The 22,362-nt window shown below is 39.2% G+C and overlaps 1 protein-coding gene across 6 annotated transcripts in view; it reads left to right on the top strand.

The window, feature by feature from the left end:
* Positions 1–22,362, top strand: part of AFF2 (ALF transcription elongation factor 2) — a 472,316-nt gene that overhangs the window by 16,824 nt on the left and 433,130 nt on the right. For 5 of the 6 annotated variants that reach the window (XR_012160619.2, XM_073358389.2, XM_073358393.2 and 2 more), the window contains exon 2: positions 21,971–22,117. The exons of the other annotated variant lie outside the window; for it this stretch is intronic. Coding sequence is in view for 4 of the 5 variants with exons in the window: in XM_073358389.2 (XP_073214490.1) it covers positions 22,053–22,117 (65 nt within the window). In the remaining variant the exon portion in view is untranslated. The remainder of the gene's footprint in view (positions 1–21,970; positions 22,118–22,362) is intronic. 6 annotated transcript variants of the gene reach the window in all.

The following is a 22,362-nucleotide window of genomic DNA, read 5'->3' as shown; positions in this document are numbered from 1 at the left end:
CCCCCAAAACAAGCCAAAACAAAAAAACCACAAGAACTTGTTCTTGTGTTGAAGCAAAACGGTTGGGCTGTGGATAAAGCCAACAGAAATCAGTAAAGCAAGTAGTTTATCAGCACATGACCCGAAACGTTCTTAAAGTGATCTGTGAATGGCAGCTACCCTAAATCTGCTTCTTGTCATAGTCATTTGTCTGGCTTAAGGGGGAAGTGGGTCTCCTTGGCAATACAAGAGTAAGTGGATGACCATGTAAGATCAGATCGAAGTCTCTGGCGGTAATGTTAGCACTGCAACAAAGTGCTTCTTTGACACCATTTCTGCTGCTGCCACTGCTGTTAATAAGTGTGCTAATTATCGTGAATCTGATAAGGCTTATATTAATTGTCTGGATTAAATGTAAATCCTGGTTAAATAGAGAATAGTTTAACAGTCTTAACAGGTGTGGGTTTGCCTAGCTGCTGTTTTCAATGTAAAAACATGCATTTAAAACCTTTTTTTAATAACTATCTCTATTTTTAACCCTTGCAGCAGATTTAGTGAGGTTTTTTAAAACCTGTTCAACACCTAAGACTTCTCCTAACATTGTCAATTTATTCTTCCCCCCGCCCCCATATTCCAATAAGTGATTATCAGTTTGTGTAGTTAAATACAGTATGTAGCCCTAGCATTTCCAATGGATATAAAGAGCCCAGCAGTGAGTTTGGACTCACGTTTATTGGTTACCTATGCATTATCATAGGTAAGCTGTTTGGATCAGTGCCAGGTAAGCTGTTTGGATCAGGGACTATTCCTTGCCATATGTTCGTACAATGCGTAGCACAATTAGGCCTAAGCTGTTTGGCCTCTAGGCACTATCGCAATATAAATGTTAAATAATAATTTAGTACTGAAGAAAATAACCCATGGTCAATCTCCGATGGTTGCCATTGGCTAGAGCTGGAGTTGTGGTTAGAGCAGACTTCTTGGTTCTATTCCTAATTCTACTTCTGACTGTGCGGTAAGTCACTTAATACTAGATATTATTGTATCCATGTTGCATCTGTCTGGCGGTGTTGCAAGCATTAATTAATTAATACTTAATAAATTTTAAAAAAGCTTCATGTCAATGCAAAATAAGATATTAACAGTAAGGTATTAAATTACTGCTTGACATGAGGACATCATCTTGGGATATTGGAGCAAGGAGGAAATCACTACTTTTTAACTGTCCGGCACTATGAACATAGAGAATAGGCACGTAAAAACAGCATCTGTCTGAAAAATAAAGGGCATGAATAATTGTTGGTAATGGTGGTATATTTACAGCATATTTTATGTATTATACAATTCGGTGTTGCTATCAGTGCCCAGGCCTCTCCAGCTTAATTGGCAGGAGAACTGTCATACAGCAAGACATCTTGCTGCAAGAGCAGTGATCTTCTTCTTCTTTTTTTTCATTTGTGTCAGCTACATTTTTATCACGTCTTTATTGTTTTTAATTTTTTCCTGTGAATTTAATGTTCATGAAAGGTACTGGGCTGACAGCTCTGGAGACTGAAGTCCTCTGTTTATCTACAGAATTGGCATTGACAGAGCAAGGTTCTTTTAATGTGCTCAAACGGGGACCCAAGAGAGATGAGAAGATATTTCAGCGTCCATTATTAGTTGCCTACGCTGTCCTCTTTGTTCTGATGGTGGTGCAAACACAAACAAAGGCACAACCTCTGCCCTTTTTATCTTTGGGATAGATCTGCATGGCCCAAATTACCATAGCATCTGAAAAAAGAAAAGGAGGACTTGTGGCACCTTAGAGACTAACCAATTTATTTGAGCATGAGCTTTCGTGAGCTACAGCTCACTTCATCGGATGCATGGTCTTTAATGTAGAGCTGCTCAGGATTTTTCTCTCCAAATATTTTTCAGATGGAAAATGCAGTTTCTGCACACACACACAAAAAAAATTTCCATTAGGAAAATCAAAGCAAAATATTTTGTTTCCAGTCAAGCTGACCTGAATCAAGACGTTTCGGTTTGCCAGACTGAACCAAAACCTTTCATTTCAGGTAAGGGTGACATTACTCTGTGTCCCCCTGAGTAGTCTTCCTTCTGGTTGAACGACCATGGTGCATCACGTGAATCACGTAATCATGTTATACCAGGGGAGATGTAGTCCAGCCAGGGAGCCCAGCCCAGAGAGGAGAATGGGGGCATAAGCACCTGACCTACAACTCCCATAAGAGATTGCAGTTCCTTAGGGCATACAGATTAATGTGGAGCTGAACTGAAACTAAGTATTTTGGTATTTCTGAATAGAATTTTTCCAAAACTGTGGGGGGAAATTATATTTTGACTTCTCATCCCAATTTAGCATGGAAACAAATTTTGAAATATTAGCGTTCCAGATGGGAAATTCCGATTTTCGACCAGCTCTGCTTTCGTTCCTGACAAATATCCTATGAGGCAAGACAGTGCCATTATCCCCATTTTACAAAGGGACAAACTGAGGCCCTACAGATCTCATGTTTTAAGAGCTTGCATGCCCATTCATTCCTTGAGCTCTGCTGAGACTTCCAACCAGGTGTCTGGCTAGCTTTAAAGAAGACGTGGGTTACTGGGGGGAATTTTGACCCCTTCAAACTGTACCGAGACCATTAACTCATTTTACATATGTCAATAGACAAACTCCAGACAGTAACAGCTTTCGGACTCTGTTGACCTAAGTTGGGATGAATTAAATCAGGTAATTATGAGATGATGGGCTGTATATGCCCTGAGCCATTCAGTCCCCTCTGTCAGCTACATTTTTAGCTTATAAATCGCTCATGTAATCAGTAGGTTAAGCAGCCTTTGCTCAAGTTCTGGGATTGATAAAATAATATTGTTATTTGCAAACAAAGAACTCTTACAGCCATACTGGTTTTGTTCCGTAAGAGGCAAGTTCTTCACCCCCCACAGTTCAGGTAAGGAGAATCTTCACACAATAGAACTGGTGCAGATATGCTGTGCAGGGAAGGGAAGATTTATTCAGCCAATTTGCCTCTCACCCACTCGCAGCCCATAAAGCCCAGTTTTGCAGGATCTCCCTTTTCACTGCTGCTCAGAGGATCTTGGGAAGCTGAGAAATAGTGGGCTGGGAAAGGGTAGTACATCTCCTGCTATATGAAGTCAACCACCATTCCCTTGTCTGTGGACAGGATGAGGGGACTTTTACTTTGGAGATTACTCCAGCTTTGAGTTGCATTTCCTCTGTTTGGCCTTCTTTTCAGTTGCTGGAAAAAACTCCCCAAGGCACTCCCCACCACCCCAGTGCACTGGTGGCAGGATTTGAGGCTCAGTGTTCAGCAATTGCACGTTCAACCCAAAGTATGTGTCCACATTCAAATCTGAATCGTGGTAGCTGTAACTTGGTCTTTAAAGTAGTTTTATAACCTCCTTGTGGGATGGGATGGGAGGGAAACACCTACTCTACATTGAGCACAGGAACATTGTTTAAACACGATTCTGGTGATCTTGGTTCTAATCTCAGTGTAGACAGGACCAGAATGGCATGCTGAGCCTTGCTGGAGGCTGAAACCATGTTTGTAAGTGTGAGACAAAAATAGCTATGCATGTTCTGGGCTATGCTGCCACCTGTTCCAATGAAAAGAGGAAGCCAAAAGTGGCTTATAATGGACACGAAACTCTGTGCTCTCCTCTGAGAACTACAGGTGCAAATAACTCCTTACTTTGATATATGTCAACGGGCATGGTAGCTGTTGAGAAAGGACCATGCAGATGAACTCCTTTGCTGTGGGATGGTGAATATTTCTCTGGGTTCTCCTTTTTCTATCAGTGTCTGGTAATTACTAGACTTCATTTGTATAACAAGAGCATCGTGTGCTTTAGCACTTGCACGTTTTTACTGAAACCATCATGGGTTATGTCTGCAAAGTGGTGGTGGGGAAAGTGGGGGGCAAATTACAGTGACTTCCTGCCTGGGGAACTGGCTGCCGGCCTTTTTGTTGCTGCTCCTGCTGTTTTTTTTCCTTTCCGTTTTGTGTTGACTAATTTACTGTTTGTTCTAGAGCTGCAGTGAGTGGGAGCTAAACTTTAAGTGCACATTTGGCTCTTTAAAAAGACATTTAGTGTACAATTACTGCTGTTTACCATCTTATAATTGTTGTGTGTTTAGGCTTAGTCAGGCTTAGGAAGATGGGTATCTATAATCTTTCAGGGCTTTGACTCCCTGTTCCACTTTTTTTACAAAAGAGAAACTAATTATAGATCTAGACAGATAATGTAATGTTTTGTATGTGTTTGGTGCTCTGATATCATGGCGATTAGTGTAGCATAAGTGCCTAGATAGACAGGCAGACAGACATAGATAGAGAGGCCGTGAAAGAAAACTCCACTTGTGGTTCTGGTTTGAGTCATGGACGCTCAATCTAGGGGTTGTGTACAGGTCTTGATGGCCATGACCACCCTTCTTTTCCTTAGAGTGTCCATAATTGCTTTTTGTTGTAACGTGGACTCATGGTAAGGAAGAGGTTGAGAACCACTGATTTAAGTGGATGGCTGCAGTTTTATCCATTAAGTAGTACTGTGTACCACAGACCTCAGCAGTAAATTCAGTCACCTTTCAAACAATGTCCAGAACAAACAAGGACTTCAGTGAGCCCCCTCTGGTGACAGATCCCTGAGCTGAAATCTCTCAACCTCATGGAAAGAACAGGGCAGGAGCGAGGGTTGCCTCCAATATGTGACTGACTGATAGAGGCCCTTTCCAGTCACACAGTTTGTTTATACCAGGGGTGGTGGGTGGATAGAGAAATCTCTTCTCACCATCAGGATTAACAAAGGCATTGATTGTTCTGAAGGCGACTTCTGGGGTAGGAAAGGGCTGGCAGGTATAAGAGGGGAGAGCAATCAATGACAGAAGAAGGAATTTTGAATTGTCCAACCAGGAGCAATCCAAGGTACCTGCCAGTAGGCATTCTCTTCGTAAAAACTGGGACAGCGATAAAACACATAAATGTACACTGTCAGTCTGGTAACAGAGTTGACAGACACATAAACGTTGGCTGAAGTTATTTCTACTCACAATGGAACTATTCATCTTTCAACTAAAGTAATACGTTCATATATTTGTTCTCTTACACATACTCCTACGCCTTGATAATAACACTTGTTAAGCCAGGATCTCAAAGCACCTTGACAGCATAAAAGAATCAAGCATAATAGCATTCATGGGGTAGTATTCACATTTTACATAGGAGGGCACAAAAAGGTTTCTCTACGACTTAACCTAAGGCACTCAGCTAACACCGCTGTACTGTCTATGTTTTCATCATGGATAAAATAAGTCTTTTTCCTTTTGATAAAAAAAATGAATTGAGCAGTTTGCATTCCTATCCGTTAGTTTAAAATTGTTTGTTGTAGAAGCTCTAGAGTGAAAATGTAAAGTCAGTTGTCCAAGTTGATTTTTCCATTGACCTACAGTTGAAACAAAGACCATTGTGAGAAAACAAAATGCAATTGAACCCTCTTGACAAATATGTAACTGAAAATACATTAGTACTTGAAAGGCATGAGGATCAATTAGTTCAGAAGCATGACTAGCTAGAAAAAAAAATCTTTCTTCTCCTTCTCCTTCAATTCCATGAGATTTATCTTATACGATGCATAGAAATTGGAGGACATGTACACCTTACCTGGGGTTAAAATCCTACCTATGTTTTTGAAATGATTCTGCATTTCAGGCTGTTTATAAACCCAATGAATGTTCTCACTTGAATTCATAAGAAATATTTTTTTTATTAGAAACAGACACCAAAGAAAAATCAATCTGTAATTGAAAACTGTTGAGAAAATATAGTTACCGTTCAGAAAATAATCAGAAGCTATTAATACACATTGTATCCCTTCGTCGTTTTAGTTTTTAAACAAACTTAGAATATGAGTAACAACTTTTTCGTTCCATAGCAGTAGATAAACGTGAGATTTCTCTCTCTTCTATGCTGTGTTTTGTTTTACATATGATTCTAGTAAAAAGGTGGATGATTGTGTGGTTGATGGATGCATGTTCAGCCTGTACTAGGTATTGGTCACTTTTGTACCCACTCACTGTTGCTGCTCTAAGAATTCAGCAAAAGCTACTTCATCTTTTTTGAATAAAGCTTTGCATATGTTAGAGCTCTGAGCTGGTGTTTAATCTTGCCAGTTGAAATCCATTCCACCTCCATGGGGCCTGTTCTATGTCCCTTTAAAGTCAGTGGGGGGGGTTGTGGCAGTAAAAGCCACTACTCACCCAACCAAAGGCCAGATACAGAGCTTGCTGCACAGCCCCTCCTCCCCTTTCTGCTATTCCAGCCTTGGGACCCTGCTATTTGCCAGGGTGGTTGCGGCTGCTATATCTTTAATTGCTGTGGCTGTTCATCATGGGTGAATTTCACCCCACTGAGATAGTCCTCATATGCGATTGGCAGAGTTGCTTCATGATTTTCAGTGGTGGAAGGGGATTTAGGTGCACACATTTTTTCTTGTATTTAAAATTAAACCCTGAGATACTAACTGAAACCCTGAGCACATACCAGAATGCTCGACTGATCCAATAAGTAGCCATAAAAATCAGTGGCAAATCAGAGTAGTTAATTAATAAAGTCTAAGCACTAGTGCTGGTCAATAAACTACTTTCATGCAAAATTTAGAAGTGTGTTTTTTTGTTTAAAATGGACCCATTTAAAATGATTTTTTAAAAAATACTGATTTTTTTTGCTTGTTTAAAAAAAAGTGGCACCTTTTTTTATACCAAAAATGTAAAATGTCAACAAGGTCAACGTTTTATTTGTGAATACAATTATTTTTTGAAAAAAGGTCATTTTTCTACCAAACAGACTTTGCATTCAGACAATTCCAATGCTCTGCCAAGCATCCATATTATTGCCAGTGTTTGTCTACCTGTACCTATTTCAGTGCAGTGCATCTTCAGTGAAATCCTGCAGTACTTTAGTGCCTTTCATGCTAGTGCATCCCACGGCACTTTGCGGTGTCTAAAGTTAACATTAGAAATGCAGCACGTAAAATTTCCTAAGACAGTTGTTTTAAAAATGCTGAATAAGACATCTCAACTATTAAGTTTGAATTTAAATGGCCCAGCAGTTGATGCCTGGTTTTTTGTTTGTTTGTTTGTTTTTAAACTTTCAATGGAAAATATGTTTGAAAGAAAGGACTGAAATGAATAAAAGACCTGTAGAAAATGACTTGAAATGATATTCAGGAAATCCAAAATCTGCTGTCCTCCAGGAAGTAGTCCAGGCATGTACAAAGATCAACTCTATTAATTAAGAGGGAGCAATACTCTTCAGTGAGCTACAGCATTTTTATAGTCCAAGTGCTGCTAAAAGGGATTCTTGTCAACTTGGCCGAGGGGATATGTGTCTCTGTCTTCTAGGTTTGAATCTAACCCAGTGTGGCAGTGACCAAAAAGTCCTTACCATTTGATAGCTTTCAGAGTAGCAGCCGTGTTAGTCTGTATCCTGTTTGTTGGCCTGTGCAAAGTAATTTTAGTGTCAGAGATGTTCCCAGTAGCAATGGCACAAGAACCATAATGGCACTAATTATCACTCTCATTGGCAGCCTCAGCAAAGAGCTCAAGATTGGAATCTGAACTCCTCTCTACACTGCTGCTTCCCATCGTCTACTTGTTCCGTGACTGAATAGTGTCTTTCACTTTGCAGGGTTGTCAATCTGGCATCTTATAGAAACAGTAATTCATATAATGAAAAAAACCCAGAGTCCATCATCCCCTTTCCCATCCCACCCCACCTTTAAATCTAGTGTGTGCAGGTCATCTTTTTGGCATCGCGTTGCAATTTAAAGAAACAACTGTGTGTACGAATTTGTTGTCCTGTATGAAATTACATTAGTTGGATTTCTGTGTGTTTTTGTAATATTTAAAATAAATAAAAGGTTTTTTTTAAAATAAAAGCAGCCAGTGAATAGCAGTGAAATACATAAGAGAAACAAATAGAATGATGCAGACTCTGAAAGAGCCAACAGATGTTCAGGGCGGGTTAGAAAAACAACATGATCAACAGTATGAAAGCTGCCGACAGATCTAAACAAAACCCCAAAATAGCTACAATTCTAGAAAAAGCCTGCAAAACAGAAGATCATTCCAGGCCTCCCCAGCACAGCCTCTGATCTCTGATTAGTGTTAAAACAAGGTGGAAACTTCTCAGAAAGAAACATCGCTACTGAGGCAGGATTGCAACTTTACTGATAGAGCCCGTTCGTGCACCTCTGCCAAGGAACGTAATCTGGAAATAGGGTAATAATGAATAGGAGATTCCTTAGGAGGAGAAGGCTTCTGAAGTAAGGGCTTAGTTGCTGACCTCTTAAACTGAAAGGGAACCTGCCTAGGAGTCAGGGACACACTGTGGTTATATACTGTAATTTAAAATAGGTTCTGCCTTTTCTGAAGAAGCTAAGCTGGAAGGAAGTCCAAACAGACTGTGGCGGTCATATAAAGTAACCTCATTCACTTTTGATGCTGCAGCAGACTTTCTTTATCAAAGAAATCTCAGAATTTAAGGAAACTAAATCACTACTTGATAATGTCTGAGAATGAGCCAATCTTGTGCTACTCGATTTGGAACACTGCGTTAGAATCGAAGGTTCAAATTAGTGTGATGGCTTGACTTACTACCTGACTCTCAGAGCATCAGAAAAATTGCTTGTTCGGACAGACCTGAATGCAAGCCGTCAGGAAGATGTGGGATGCTATGAGCCAAGCCCTGCTCCGATTGAAGTCAATCACCACACTCCCACTGACATCAATGAGATCAGGAGCAAGCCCTGTATTATATATTTAATGGCCTAAGGCCTTTTCACTGTGACTTCAAATTGTTTCTTCACCTTCAGGGCCATTTAATGGGCCGGGTGCCTCCCCCCTGAATTCCACTGCATGGAGGAGAGCAAAAGAATAAAAGGCTAGAAGACAGGTAGAAAGAAAAGAGTGTTGCACACTCCCAGAAGCCCATCTGCATTAGCATCACATGGTTCGGTTCCTGTATGTGGTTGGCAGGAAGAGAGGAGTGGAGGAGATGCTGTATGTCATGCCACCCCCTGGCTAGGGGACAAAACGGTGGCAAATTGCCCTGGAGGTTAATCTTGCCCAGACACTATAGCCACATTAAAACCTGACATTAGCTCCTTTGGTTTGGAGCCAACGGTGGCACAGCTCCTGAGATAGCCATTATGCTAAGAAGACGTGGGGCCCACGTACTGGCCCAAAGCTGGCTCACTAGATGCCATCTAAGTGTAAGGACTCTCTCACGTGAGTTTTCTTAGTAGAGAAGTCACGGCTTAAATGAACATGGAGATTGAGCCAACGGCTCACTGGACCAGTACTGCAGCATGTTGAGTGGAACCTGTTGGAGGAAGCTAGTCATGGTTCTACTCAGGCAAGTCTGCATGACCTATTTTCTGAAGAGAAGGTGAGCTGCCCTCCTGGGGCTGCCAGTCCAGCTCCTTACCTGTGCACTGAAAGTTTCACTTTATAAAAGAATGGCACTTAGCCAAGTAAGGGTCGATCATAGTGAATGGGACACATTGGACACGGCTCCCTTTTAATCAGTAATACCAGAGAAGAACCTAATAAAAGTCTAGATTTTAGAGTTATGGGAAAGGCCCAATGCACAGACTGGTGTCAATGTGTTTTTATAGTCCCCATTTTTTGTGAAAGGCTCGCTCAAGTTGTCAGTGGCTCACAAAAATAATGTTTTGATTGCTAAAACAACCATACAGTTTTATGCCTTTTTTTGTTTCCAGTAAACCATATGAAAATGCTAATTCTTGAATCTACATTAATTTGTATATATTATGCAAACTGAGTAGCAATTAAATGCTACTGTGGTTTAGGTGGATCCCATGCTATATTTAAACTCAGTGTTGGACTGACATGGATTTTATTCACTAAAATAAATTGTTTTATTGTGGGGTGTTTACAAAGCAATTTATGATGGTAATTGGTTGTAGGCGACACTATTGTGCACTCTGCTGAGATTTATTTTGCAATATGTACAGCAATGAAGAAACCCAGAAATAAGGTCAGAGAATTTCCTGTGGCATTCCACTCGAGGGGGGAAAGGGGATAGTGGGTTACTCGAGCAATCTTGCTTTAGAATGCTATAGGTGTATATTTTAGCAGACATTTAAACAATCAGACACTGTACTAGAAATTAGTAAGCAATATATTTTCAGTTGCGTGCCAAACGTTTTATGACAATGCAGAATTGGGACCCAGTCATGCAGAATGCAGACCTTATTTAGTATCCACCTCAGTGTTGTTCCCATTTTTAATTTTATCTCACTTTGCAACATTCTTCCATTGACCACTGCTCTCTGCTTTCATATGCTGAGATCTGCCGTTGTGCGCAAATGTACTGAGTAGAATTGAGCTCTTGACATCTGCTTCTAGAAAGAATCCAGCTCCAGTTTTTCAAATGCAGAGGTTAAACACTTTGACACATGGTAATTATAAAAGGAAAATGAATCTTTTCTTCGATCTAAAATTATTGTGTAAAAGAGTGTGTAAATTACGGTGTGCAAGCTAAGTAATGGCTTTTGTACTGAAATCTGGAATTACTGTGATGTGGTAATTTTTTAAATTTTAGTTTCTCAAAGCTGCAATGAATTTAGGAAATACAAATTATAGCAAGTGGTCTTTCTAAGAATTTCCCTAAAAGCAAGAGAATGCTTTATGGGCCTTCCATTGGGATCATATTTATGCCATTATTTTAAAAAGAACTTTCAGTGAAAAATTCCAACATCTGATTTGTTTTATTGGCTTCTTAAAATGGATTTTGCAAGCTCTTTAAATAGTCCTCACATTTTCTGGTTTAACTTACATCAATTTACTTCAGTATTTGAAAAGTAAAATGATGATGAATGTACTCCAGTATTTTGCTAATAAATTTTAAAACTTCCCAAGGACACTTTAATTTTTTTTTTAAATGCAATGGTTTTAAAATAAACCACAAACCGCAATTAATTGTAATCTTTGTTATGGCGCAGAGGTTGCTAGAGCCAGATTTTAGTTTTCCCTGGTAAGTCCCTTGGAAAGAAAGTTGAGGTTTTCAAATAATAGTTGTTTCTTAGAGAGCTTAAGTCACATTAACTACAGTGGTTCAGGTTCATCCCCAATAGTGGATGGTTATGAATTGGTCATGAATGTAATTCACCTTTGAGTCAAAACACTTCAGAGAGAACACTGTTGTTGGAGCTGGAAAGTATACACTCAGGCTTGCTATAAATCAAATCCTGCGGTACAGCATCTCTTTGTGCATGTTAAAACAAAGAAGTAAGATGACTATATCAGCTGTATCTGAACCCTGCTCTTGTGTAAACAGAGCAGTCATTTTCTAACCGGTAGTAAGCTGTTTCTGGCGAAAGGATAATGCAGACATGTCCCTTATGCCCACTCACCCACTCACTCTCTTCTTCACTTTATTAAAGAGGGTGTCTGAACTATTTCTTTAATTCACTGTCTTTTGGTGGGGTTAATAAAATCTGTCAGCAAAATTGGCTGAAAGAATTGTTTAAAATACAAAAGAGAGTTTGAACTGTCCTAATGGTCTGTTGAGCAGCTGATGACTTTGGGAATTGTTTCCTCTGTACATGAATTCTAGATACAAATTGGGATATCTTCACGTTTGTTTAGAACAGATTAAGCGAATAAGGGTGGGGGGAAATGATCTTTATCCATTTTCACTGAGCAGCGAAGTCTGAATATACAGCTTGCAATTCAACCTATTTCTCCAGAGCCTTTGAGGGCCGTTTCTCAGTCCCGTGTAAACAATATATTGTTAAAGTTCGAGAATATTTGCATTTTAATTAAAGACCATTTTAATTAAATACAAAACTTTAATCAGAAAAGCAGAGTTTAGGCAGATAATGCACTTGCATGCTAAGCAAGGCTATTCTGAGGGGACCTATGCACTAAATAAAACTAGTCTGAGTGTAATTTTGACAGAAAAGTGGCAACTGTGTGCATTCTGACCCACTCTTTTATCTAAATGTTGTTAAGGGGAAAAAAGGGATGAAATATTAGTTAAAATTTTCCTGGAAGTTACATTTTTAAACCAGCATTTATTATAATAGAGTTAAATTGAAATGGGTTGTGGTAACATAGGGTATAGTCCAAATCCTGCAGCCTTTATCATGATGACGATGTAACAGCAGCAGAACCTAGCGGGACGGTGAAATTCTGTGGCCTGTGGTCTACAAGAGGAAGGACTGGAAGATCTAATGGTCCCTGCTGGCCTTAAAATATATCTGTTTGTGACCCAAAAAGGGATCAGGCCCTCATTGTGGTATGCACTGTACACACACACACACGAAATAAAAGGCTAGTCCCTGCCACAACAAGCTTAGTGTCAGAAAGTAATGTGTTCAAATAGGTGAGCGGGAGAACTCCCATTAACTTCAGTGGGAATTTGGTTGCGCAAAGACTGCATGATTGGACAGTGGGAACAACTCCTTCAATATCAGGCATGCAACTATTCTTCTTTTAAGAAACATAATGGCAGGCCCAATGCAAGGAGAATCCATTTTTCCAGAAACATCTGAGTTCACTTACAACCTGAGGCAGTATTCCAAGGTGGAAAATCTGTAGAGGCTCTTGTTCCAGGCCCTTTCCATATGGTTTTGTGGGATTCGGTTAGTACTAGTAGTACACATTCTAGTACTATTCAGCTTCCTTACCTTCTGCACCAGTAGTTACCCTTGGGGTACTGGAAGAGCTTTTCTTTCTGGCATGAGATGGCAAAGAAAAGGCCACTAAAATGTTCAACAATGGTGACTGTAGGGAAGGAGCAGGCAGCTGTTTAAATGGCATCCAGTGGGAGTATCCAAATGAATAGATTACCCTGAGGCAGTTCTCCTTGTTGATACTGTGAAATTACCCAGTTACTCTGCAGCATCTACTGACAGATACTGACTCCCTGTTACTAAAGATTGTGCAAAGTATTCAGCCCATATTTAGACTTGTGCAGTTTGGAATAAAACAAAAGATAGGAAATCCTCCAGGCAAGTGTTTTTGGTAAACGCCTTCGTCAGTGAAGTTTCCTCATACGCTGAGGAAAAGGAGACTTTCCTTGTCCACATTTAAATCCTCCTGTAGGAATCGATTGGCCAAGCTACAGTTATGTGGTAGAACCTCTCAATAGTGAAGGTTCTTTTTGCTGAACTTCAGGGTGCCTTTGTGCTTGGTCTGCAGCATAGGAAAGCAGACGAGAAACATACGAAGTTTAAAGAAAAGGAGATCTGAAGTCAATGGAAGTCTTTCTGTTGATTCTATTTCAGAGTAGCAGCCGTGTTAGTCTGTATCCGCAAAAAGAACAGGAGTACTTGTGGCACCTTAGAGACTAACAAATTTATTAGAGCATAAGCTTTCGTGGGCTACAGCCCACTTCATCGGATGCATAGAATGGAACATATAGTAAGAAGATATATATATATATATACACACACATACAGAGAAGGTGGAAGTTCCACCTTACAGAGAAGGTGAAGTTCCACCTTTTCTGTATGTGTATATATATATCTTCTTACTATATGTTCCATTCTATGCATCCGATGAAGTGAGCTGTAGCCCACGAAAGCTTATGCTCTAATAAATTTGTTAGTCTCTAAGGTGCCACAAGTCCTCCTGTTCTTTTTGTTGGTTCTATGAGGTTTTGGAATGTCTGAAGAAATGGCTGTTTAAAAACAGGATGATAAAAATGTAAAATCTAGCAGTTATGTCACTCGTTGGAGAAACATAAACTCAAGATTCAGATTAGGGGAGAGTCATGAGATGGTAAACTCTGATTTAAACTATAAATTCTTCGGGGCAGGGATTGTCCCATTAGGTTTGTACTAGGTGCTGTATGTAATGTGATCCAATCTCTGTAGGAATCTTTAGGTACTGCTGCAATGCATATTGTGAGTGAACAGAGAGCTACTTAGCCATTTAAATAGATGAGTTTGTGAAGTGACATATTGGTTTATGAAATGACAGGAAGTATTTTATGTGACTGTGCTGATTTTGAGGTAATCTGTCAATTTGATCAAATGTGCGGGGAGATTTTGTTTGTAGACCAGTACACAGTAAAGGAAAAATCGTTGCCTTCATTTTATCTCCTTTTTGATTGACTGTAGTTACCTAATCAACATAAAATATGTACTACAGTTAAATTGCATTTCATAAATACACTCACTGTTATGTTTCTTGATTAAAAGCAAAAAGGGATACCCGGGATTCAATATTGATTGTGCTGCTAATTCTATCTTATCGTACAGACTGGCAGAAGGCAGGTAGTTGAATTGTATTTAACTGGTTTTATTGTGATGTGACTAAGATGGATGCGACATGGTCCTCTGTTCGTTGGAGAGTGTGGACACTAATGAAGCCATTAGCTGAGCTAAGGCAAGTGAAGAAAATAGGGAAATTACCATTATTCTGAAGTCATTAAGTTGTAATCTGCCACTTTCTGTCCTTACTCAAAAAGGCATCTTCTTTTTAAGGCCTTCCTGACTGTCCTTTAAAGATTCATTAATTCATTAACTTTCCAGAGGAGATGGGGGAAACACAACTGAAATTTTAATCAGCATGGCATGTCATATTACTAACACTTTGAATGTATCTGTATTCACTGTTGGACCCATCAGGTTAAGGTTAAATAAACCACATCACAGCAAATAATGTTCTGTTTCGTACCATAAAACATAAAATGTTGAAGACAGAAATTAGTTTCATGGTTAAATTAAATTACAACACAATGCTTGTATTATAAATTCTGTTGTTCACATTTACATTCTTTGGAGGAAATGTGAATACTAACCCCTCCTGCTAACATCAATATTTTCAAAATATTTAGCATAGGATTTCATCTCTGGTAAATGGATATAGAAATCACTGCAGAACTTTTTTTTGTAAATGTCAGCTTTTATTGTATGATCCTTTCTAATCAGTGCTTTTATTTTGTTTCTTGTAAAATGACTGTGTCTTTTAATGCCTTCGTTCTAATGGGGGTCATTTAAATATTGTTTGCAATTATGGCTTCAAAATACTCTGTTTTTGTTATTACTCATGTTTACACACTACAGAGTGCTATTTTTATTGATAATGGGCCAAATCGTGCTTTACTTACACTAATATTCCCTTTTGTCTCAGTTGTATGAGTTGCTTGAGAAAGGGTGAGGAGGTTTTTGCCCCTGTAACGTTCAAAGTGTTTGAGATAGCCAGGACAAAAATGGATGAAAATGGGTGAAACTTTAAAAAAACTATTTAAAAATTCCCATTTAGAAACAGCCACATTTTCAAAGTGGTGCATGGGAAATCTATGCTCAGTTCCCATTACAAACAGGAATTTTTGCAGAAACCTCAGAACATACACCTTTACAAAACTTATCATTAGGAGTTAATGAGTTCTTCAGTGCTACATCTTTTTTCACAAAAGGGGTAATAAAGCTTATAAAGTTAGTTACTGGAGATGATGATTGATGCAAATCGAATAACTTAGCTCTAGAGACACAAGCTCCTACTTACGCTGGAATCGGTACTAGCCAAAACTGTGTTTAAACGTGTTTTTTGCATTCAGAGGTTTAGCTGGCTTTTCTTATGATCAGTATCGGCAGAGAAATAGTCCCCCCCCCCCCCCCCCCGAGAACTGTACTAGCCAAATTATGTCCAAGTATTGCCAACCCTAAGCATTCATAACTCATTAATCAGGCCCCACAAAATAACGAGATTTGCTTAAAATCTCATCTTTTTTTTTTTTTAAGTAATACATTTGAAAGTTGTTTTGTCTTTTGATTTTTGAGCCTTTAGGTTACACTTGGGTCACGTTTTCAAGTTTTTTTTTCCTGCAGCAATGAGTGCTTGAAACTTACTTTTAAAAAATGAGATCCTTACATACTCACTTGACTCCGGGAAGTGGGGCTTTAAGAAAAAACCTCAAATATCACAAGACTAGATATAAAATTCTCAGAGTTGGTAACACTGACTATGGTAGCCTGTAGTATGCTTTTATTAAAAACCCAAGTAAACAAACTACCATTGTGCACTTGTCAAGGGAAGCTGCTTGCAAAATCCATGTGTGTACACAGCTGTCACTAGGATAATTGGGACTGCGGTGTAATCAGAACTCTGAAGAAGGAGGAGATTGAAGAAGGGCAAGATGGAAAAAGCAGGAGAGTGAGATAAGTATAAACTCAGTATGGATGAGCGTGTTGGGTTCAATGGTGATTTCCTATTATAAAAATATTGTACCAAAATTGAACCTTGTTTTATATAATGGTGAAACAGTGCTATGTTGGCCCACTCTCAGGTAAGAGTGAATGTGAATAGGCAGTTGAGGATGAACAAAGCAAAACTGCATGCACCAACAGATATAGAATGTGTGATGGGTTTCAGTAGAGAAGCTTTGGAGAGGGAACCACAATTGTACCACAAACTGAACCTAGCTCAGAACACAATGCCAGATTATATATTTTTAAAGTACCTCATTTCATTGGAAAAAGTTAACTAGACAGACAGCAAGGAGGGTGCGTTCCTTCTTTCTTAGCAACTTGTTTCATGTGTGAGTTCGTGATGAAACTCCTGAAATGGCTACATGAGTTGAACTGATTTGTCCATGTATATTATTGACCTTTGAAGGAGCATGGTGTGCCGTCTTCAAGATGACGATTCTTTTGGCTTGCTTGTGTCTCTTGCTTACTGGGCTGTGACTGGATAGCTATGTTTGGAGTTGAAAGTCCTGAGTTAAAGTTTTGTGGTGTTTATACATGTAGTATATATATTATAAGATCATAGTTCTGCAGGGAGAGATGTAAGAGCAATGAGCATATTGCATGTGTGCTAGATACTCCACTTGGCGTTAGCCAAAGGCCAAGAAGAACCAATATTTTGGTGTTACCACTGGTGCAGTAGGATTATTGTGTCCTAGAAGTGATGGTATTTAACTGGTGGCTGAAGGATCCCTGTTGTATATAGTCTATAATGTTCTTTGGGCTCTTTCTGAATAAAAGGCATAAAAACTATAGAGAATATGATTGATTGTCATGATATATGGTTGACACTTTGCAATGGATTCCTCTGTCTTGACAAGTACACGAAAACATTTTTAATGATGGATTTACACTACTGCAAATAATAGCAAACTAATCTACCTCTCAGTAAGTATGGTTAGCATTTGTGTGAATCGGGTAGGCCTCATCATTTGTTATAAATCAAACACAAGCCTCTGAAAAAGGAAAGCAAAGACATGACAATGCAATGTTGAAGCTATTGCAATTAGATGCCTTCTTTAAGCTTCTTAATAACTTGTCAATATGAATATATGAATATATATATACATTTGCAATCCAGAGGGCACTAATAGCAGGTTAAAGTAGGTCATACTCTGGGCCTAAACTTGAAATTTTCCACAAGGAAAATAAAGCTAATTTTCTGACCCGTTCTACTTGAAAGATCCAATTTTTGATTCAGGTCTTCTTTGTTCTTGGATTTCTAACACTTACTTTAACACTTAAATGGAGGTCCTTCAGACTTCTTCAGGGATACCACTCCAGGCACAGGCAGCAGCATGGAAGAAGGTGTGGAGACAAGACCAACCCCATAAACAGAACGGGCCACTGGCCAGAGCAAAGGAGTCAGTTGGAGAAGCAAAGAGATGAGAGTGGAGATAGACCTGGGCATGTAGCAGTTATGGTGGGCTTTAAATGACTTTATGTCTTTAGCCTAATTCTCTGTAGGTTCTCTGCTTTTATATTAGGAAACTATTCCTGTTTAGTTTCAAATTTTTCTACCCTGGTGCTATGTCAAAGCATTTTTTAAGCAGTCTGTTGGGCTAGGCAGGGAGATGCTGCGTAAATCTGAAGCTTCCTTTTTTCCCCCGTATGATAGTGTCAGTTTGATATATCACCTTTCATGTTGTGTTTGTACTTTAGGTCAGGAAACTTCTGGGTTGTGTGTATAATCAGCATTAGCATAGAGAGTAACCTTTTGCACCTTGGCGTGGTGTCTTGCAGTGGATTTGTCAAAAAAAAAAATCCTTCATTCTTCCTCTAGAGTAAATTATGTTTATAGTGATGCAATTAGTGACACAAAGGAAGGATAGTGGTAATAGCATTACTAATTATATTGCTTTACATAAATAGTGACATCAATAATACCAAGTACCATTAAGAGTACTTAATGGTGGCACAGAATAACCCTTCGATTTGAATAGGGCTTGTAAATCTTGCTAAAGCGTCTTCACAGATGTTGCGCTTCGTGGAAGTTACACACCTAAAAGAGCCAATATAATCTGGGTAAAATTGTCTCTGACCTGGTGCCGTCTTGGGGAGGGCAAGAGCCTTTCCTCTTTTCCACAAGGCCCATGGACAGTACCTGTGCTTAGGGGGGTGTAGGGGCTGCTCTCTCCTTTGGTCCACTGTGGTGCAAACCACATCAAAGGGGCAGAGAAGAAAGCAAGGCAGTACACTCATAATGCCGCAGAGGTGGTTGGGCACACGTTCATGTGCGCACACACACACTATATAAAATAAAAGATAATTGAGCTCTACACGCCTTGCAGAATGGATGGGGTAGATGATTCTTTCCTTATGCTTCAGTATGCTCTTAGAATAATCATTCAATATGCAGCAGTTCTGTAAATCTTGGATTTCAAATTGGGGAGCCTGTACCTCCTATACCCTCCCCACAATGGGATGCCTGTGATGTTTTAATGTAAAGTGATCTAACTAAGCTGAAATTTGATCTCAGTTTTTTTGCCACTGCATAGAAATGGCTTGTTGACACTTTCCCCCCCTCTTACATAGGTCAGCTCATTAATTTTGGCATAGCTGGAGTGGTATAGTAAACATGGCACAACTGATTCCACATCTCCAGTGCGTATTAGGTCCATGTTGGTTTTGTGACTACTGAATATCTCGTTGACCAGAGATTAGCATAACCTCTGTTAGAAACACTCTTTGACTGTGAACTGTAAGCTCCAGAACGTCTTGGCCAGCAAATACCATATGCTTTGTACCTCCTCAAGTTTCTCATCTACAGTTTCTGGCTATTGCAGCCGCAGAGAGGCCTTTTTGGAATGGAAGTTTATATCATATGGTTATGAGTTCCTTTGTAAATACGGCCAGCCCTCAGGAGGGGGGAGTGGGTGAGTTTTGACCCTATACAGTATGGGAGGACTGTGTTTTAGGGATGTGGGACAAAAAAGCCACATGCTAACAGTTTTATTTATTTATTTCAGTTATTCTGCACCTATCCAGGAACCTTTATACAATTATAACGTACAAAATTGTTATAATTCTACCAAGTATATCACACACAGTGCAGTGTGGACTTCCCTTGGTAATACTTATCTAAGCTAATAAAAATAATAAAATACACATCTCATGTCAATGAACTGTATCTCTCACTCTCTGGCTTCACCAGAGGCCCAAGCAAAAGATGAGCTTTGCAATGTGCCTTAAACATTATCAACCAACTCAGTCTCCGGGGGCTCAAGGTAGAGGTCAAGTCTCAGACCATTCATGAAAAATACTCTGCCACCAGCACCCTCCTTCTTTTGGCAGGAGGCAGAATATTTGAGCAACTTGACTAATTGTCATTACTGCCATAGTTTCCCTGAGGGAGCGCAGAAGCCTTTCAGGTATGTAGGATCCAAACTATTAAGGACTTCATAGGTCAAACCCAACACCAAAAAATGCCACTACGGGCTATGGTGCACCAGTATCATGTGTGAAGTATCGCTTAGGAAGTGGGCAACTGCACTCTGCACTAACTTCAGCTTCCATGCAGCCCTACGGTGTAGCCTCAGAGTGCATTGCAGCAATCTAATCTGGAAGCTAGGAAGATGTGTAAGTACAGGAAGGTGTGCAGAATCTCTGTGTAGACCTGAAACCCTCAGCAGCCTGTAATAAAGCCGTAGGAAGGGTCAAATCCTGCTTGCCTCTGAATTGTGAGCTCCCCTCTACCCAGTGTTCCCGAAAGTTAGATTGTGCCTTTGGATCTCTGGGTTAGAAAGAGGTCTCTAAAAAGTACATGTAGCGAGAAAGCTCATTGCTGAGTTTCCTCTATGTTGAGATGGTTCACCTGTTTGTTTATTGCAGCAAAACAATGAGTATATTAAACTTGGGAACTATGCTCCTGATAAGCTAGTTTTAGAGAGGAATATGTGAATAACTGATGCCTAGGCTTAAGACCTCTCTTGTGGTCAAACCAGGACCCTTTTATCACGTTGAAAGCACAGGCATATTAGACATTGCTACCTGACATAACATGCCTTTCTGGAGGATAGCGTTTCTCAGCAGAACAAGGACTGAGCTTGGAAGTTGCTGTTGTCCATCAAATGCACTGTTCAAACTTCTGCATACAGTGAATGGGCCAATCCAAGATCACAACCAAACCCTAGCACTGTAATATGATTTCATCGTATTTACTTTATTTATAAGCTGTTGCTTCAAGTGTCACTAGTTTATCAGTGTAAATATTAAAAGTGAAATATGACATATATAATCTACACTTCCTTAATCTGCTCTCTCTCCTCCAGTTAGTATTCCTGATGACTGTGGCATATGAAACAATATAAGTAATACTTCTTTTGAGGGATGCAGCAATGCTTGGGACTTCAATAGGAGCACTCTCCCAAATAACATGAACAGGATCTGGCCCTAGATCTATTATAAATTCCACCATTCATTAAGAAAAGAATTCAAGATTTTGTTCAATGATAGTTAAATACTCCCTGGAGCAAATATCAACTAAACAAAAATTGTGCAAATGTGCAGGATTAAACAGTCCTGAATCAATTTTTAATGATTGTTTAATTGATTTCAGATATAAAACGGAACACAGAAAAGAAATGAAAAGTCGTCTTTAAAAGGGATTTAAAGGCCATTTTCTATCAAACATGAAATTATTAAGTTGCTACATTTCTCTCCTCAGGAAAAAAGCTATAGAACAATGTCTTTGTTGGGCTTTGTTTATGAGATTCCATAGTTCTACTTCTTTACTGATTTTTTTTCTGCTTTATTAGTAATTTTTGTTGTATGTAATTTTTTGTGCTCCCAACATTTACTTTTTATCAGCCAGTAGAACAAAGTATGCTATTTTTTTTTAAAAAAAGCCTCTTTAATTCTAAACCCATAGATTTAATTTTGCTATGTTTGTAAGTCGTCAGTTTCCTCTAAGAATTGGCTACAGATTTTTCTCACACAGTTGTATGACTCAGACTGTCCTTTATCTAACAAATATTGATCTGTTTTTGTTCAGCCCCTGTGGAGAGTACGCCTTATCATTGAGTTGCGTTTTGTTACGATGAGAGTTGACAGAATTCAGATTTAGTCAGGTGAAGCCTGACAGGGTCATTACAAATGTTAAAGAACCAGAGTAACAAAATGATATTAATATTATGATTTTCTTTTGTAACTAAAGTCAGTAGCTTAAGGATTTAGGATCTTTTTTTTTTAGCTGTTAAAATAATTTGTACTAGTTGCACAATCTGTTTACTATGTCATTTGTCCCCTATGAATTTAAATACTTAAGTACATTAGGTCAAAAATAATTAGTAATCTGAACTTCTGAAAATGAAAGATAGGAGCTGAGTTGAAGCAAACTTTTAAAATGTGTAAATACACCTCTTGATTGTTAGTACAACTATTTATGCTTTACCCAGACATCCTATAGCTAGGCGTTTTTTCATCGGAAAAAGTCTCTGTGACCATCTGCAATGCAGAAACTTATGGGTCTCTTTCTTACTTCAACACATTATTATTATTAATTTAATTTAGTAGTGCCTATTGGCCACAACCATGTTGGGCCCCATTGTGATAGAGGCTGTACAAATGCATGATCAATAACAGTCCTGCCCCAAAGAGCTCATGAGCTAAAAGCGAACACATAACAAGATACATTAATTTTAAACTCTGTAATCCCATCCCCAGCACCTCCCCTGTATTGCAGGTGTATAGAGCACAGACATCCAAACTGAGATGGAGTCAACTCATAAATCATCTGTGGCCAACATACGAATTGTTCCCAAAGCATGCGAATGGAAGCTCATGAGTTTTCTGTGAAGTTCAATAGGATCCACGGCCTACATCCGCAAAGGTATTTAGGCACCTAATGCCGATAGATTTCAGTGGGAGTTAAGCACCTAAATATCTCTGAGGATCTAGGCCGATGTGACTGTGGCTTTCATGCCACACTGGGATGCTTCAGTTTTCAACAGTCAGCTTTCTCCAACCTCTTCCTTCTCCTCCTTTCTGTTTTGAGTTGAATACGTTTTTACATTGTTGAGGGGGATTAAATGGCACGGAGTCGCTAGTTACGGTCCCTGCTAAGCAAAACTTGCT

Source organism: Lepidochelys kempii, chromosome 9 (assembly GCF_965140285.1).
Source record: "Lepidochelys kempii isolate rLepKem1 chromosome 9, rLepKem1.hap1, whole genome shotgun sequence".
Taxonomy (NCBI): Eukaryota; Metazoa; Chordata; order Testudines; family Cheloniidae; genus Lepidochelys; species Lepidochelys kempii.
This window is presented reverse-complemented; position numbering and strand designations above follow the sequence as displayed.